The sequence below is a fragment of the Dendropsophus ebraccatus genome, chromosome 9 (genome assembly GCF_027789765.1).
Source record: "Dendropsophus ebraccatus isolate aDenEbr1 chromosome 9, aDenEbr1.pat, whole genome shotgun sequence".
Taxonomy (NCBI): Eukaryota; Metazoa; Chordata; class Amphibia; order Anura; family Hylidae; genus Dendropsophus; species Dendropsophus ebraccatus.
In genome coordinates this window covers 61,366,232-61,368,268 of record NC_091462.1, presented here as the reverse complement: position 1 = coordinate 61,368,268, position 2,037 = coordinate 61,366,232, and the positions used below count along the sequence as shown (strand labels likewise).

At 39.8% G+C, this 2,037-nt stretch overlaps 1 protein-coding gene across 1 annotated transcript; it reads right to left on the bottom strand.

The window, feature by feature from the left end:
* Positions 1–881: 881 nt before the first annotated feature.
* LOC138801781 (olfactory receptor 2D3-like) lies at positions 882–1,811 on the bottom strand. Its single transcript, XM_069984880.1, has one exon. The coding sequence runs from the start codon at positions 1,809–1,811 to the stop codon at positions 882–884; it is 930 nt and encodes a 309-aa protein (XP_069840981.1).
* Between the last annotated feature and the right edge of the window lie 226 nt (positions 1,812–2,037).

Below are 2,037 nucleotides of genomic sequence, written 5' to 3'. Positions count from 1 at the left end.
TTGCTAGGGGCAACTGAGCAAGTTTCACTTTACACCATGTTTGATAAATCTCCCCCATAGTATATTGCTCCGACCGGGATTGCAATCGGCTGCACGGAAAACTGACATGACCGTTTTGTGCGCCCGCTATTCATTGAATAGTGTTCGCACAGAACTGTCAGTTTACACAATGAAAAGTGCGGCTCTGCAGTACCGACTGGGGTGATCTTCACTGACACAGGCCGTTCTGTGACACGGCCAGGTCACAGAATGGCCGGTGTCATACAGCATGTGAACCCGGCCTAAGGGTATGTGCACTCTTCGGAAAATTGACAAAAAATGCGTAGCCGAATCCCCCAATCGCAGACTGCGGCAGCCCCATGCGTCTCCGTCCGTGTCATAGACTCCACTTTATGCACGGGGGGATTCAGTCGTTGGTCCAAAGATTCCCCGACGGATTTTCCATCTATTTTCTGAAGTGTGCACATACCTTTAGTCCTGTTTCACACATGGCAGTTTTTTTTTAAACTGCCATTGCAGTCTATAAGCCAAAACCAAATGTGGATTCAAAGTAATAGATAAAATAAAGGAAACACTTACATATCTCCTACCTTCAGGATCCACTTCTGGCTTTGGCTCAAAAACTTCAGTGTCAGTTTTTCAAACAGCTATGTGTGAAACCAGCATTATGGACCAAAAAGTGTCTAGTTCCCCTGTGGCCCCTTCTAAATGGGGGTTTAACTGTGCAGCAGTTTAATTACCAAAAATTACCAAAATACTGTATGCTGAAAACAAACAGCGCAAAAATGGCCAAAATGCAAAAGAAAAGCATGGAAATTTGCAACTTTGCTTGTTTATTTAGGCCTCCAATTTAACAACAACTGATCTATTAACATTTGCAATTAGATAACGTTTCTGGTGACCTTTCTTAGAGCTACTTTGACTTCTTTATTCCTAAGGGTGTAAATTAATGGATTTAACATTGGAGTTATGGAAGTATAAAACACTGCCAACAATTTGTCAGTGCCGGCAGTAGCTAGAGATCTTGGCTTTAAATAGGAAACCATTGCTGAGCCATAAAAAACTGTTACAACCATTATGTGAGAGCCACATGTGGAAAAAGCTTTCTGTCGCCCTGTAGATGAAGCAATTCTTAGAACAGATCTGATAATTTTAACATAAGATGAAATAATAAAAATAACTGGTACAATTAACACAGTTGTCCCAATAATATAATTTGTAAGTTCCATTGTGGCAGTACTGTCACATGCTAGTGAGAGGAGTTCTGGAATTTCACATTCAAAATGATTTATTACATTTCTGCCACAGCGATCCAAACTCCATACAACAGCAACACTTGGAATAGTCAACAAAAATCCACAAATCCATGTTCCAAAGGCTACTTTGATACATACAGACTTGCGGATAATGGAAGCGTAATGTAATGGATAGCATATTGCTATGTAGCGGTCATATGCCATCACAGCTAAAAGAATACACTCAGTTTCTCCAAGACCCAGTGAACAGTACATTTGGGTAACACATTCTGCCATAGAGATGTTTTTCCTGAAAGATAAAAAGTCTCTTAGCATCCGTGGTATAATTGATGATGAGTAGCAGATATCTAGAAAAGAAAGGTTGGCAAGAAAAAAGTACATAGGGTTGTGAAGGCTGATATCTGTGATGGTTACCAGAATAATAAGAAAGTTCCCAAACAATATCATTAGATAAATAATAAGAAAAAGAATAAAAAGGATGATCTGTAACAGATAATTATCAGTAAGTCCGAGAAGGATAAATTCTGTGTCCAGAGAAACATTGTTCCAAGCCATTCTGGAAAATTAAACAATTATAATTATTATTTTTCCGAATAATCTTTTAGGATGCGTTCACACGTACAGGATCTGCCGCAGATTTGATGGCACAGATTTGAATCTGCAGCAGATCCACAGCAGATTTGGTGGCCCAGATTAGTTTCAAAGCAAATTAACAACTTCAAATCTGCTGCAGATCTGCTGTGGGTCCTGTACAGGTGAACGCACCCTTAGGCTATGTTCA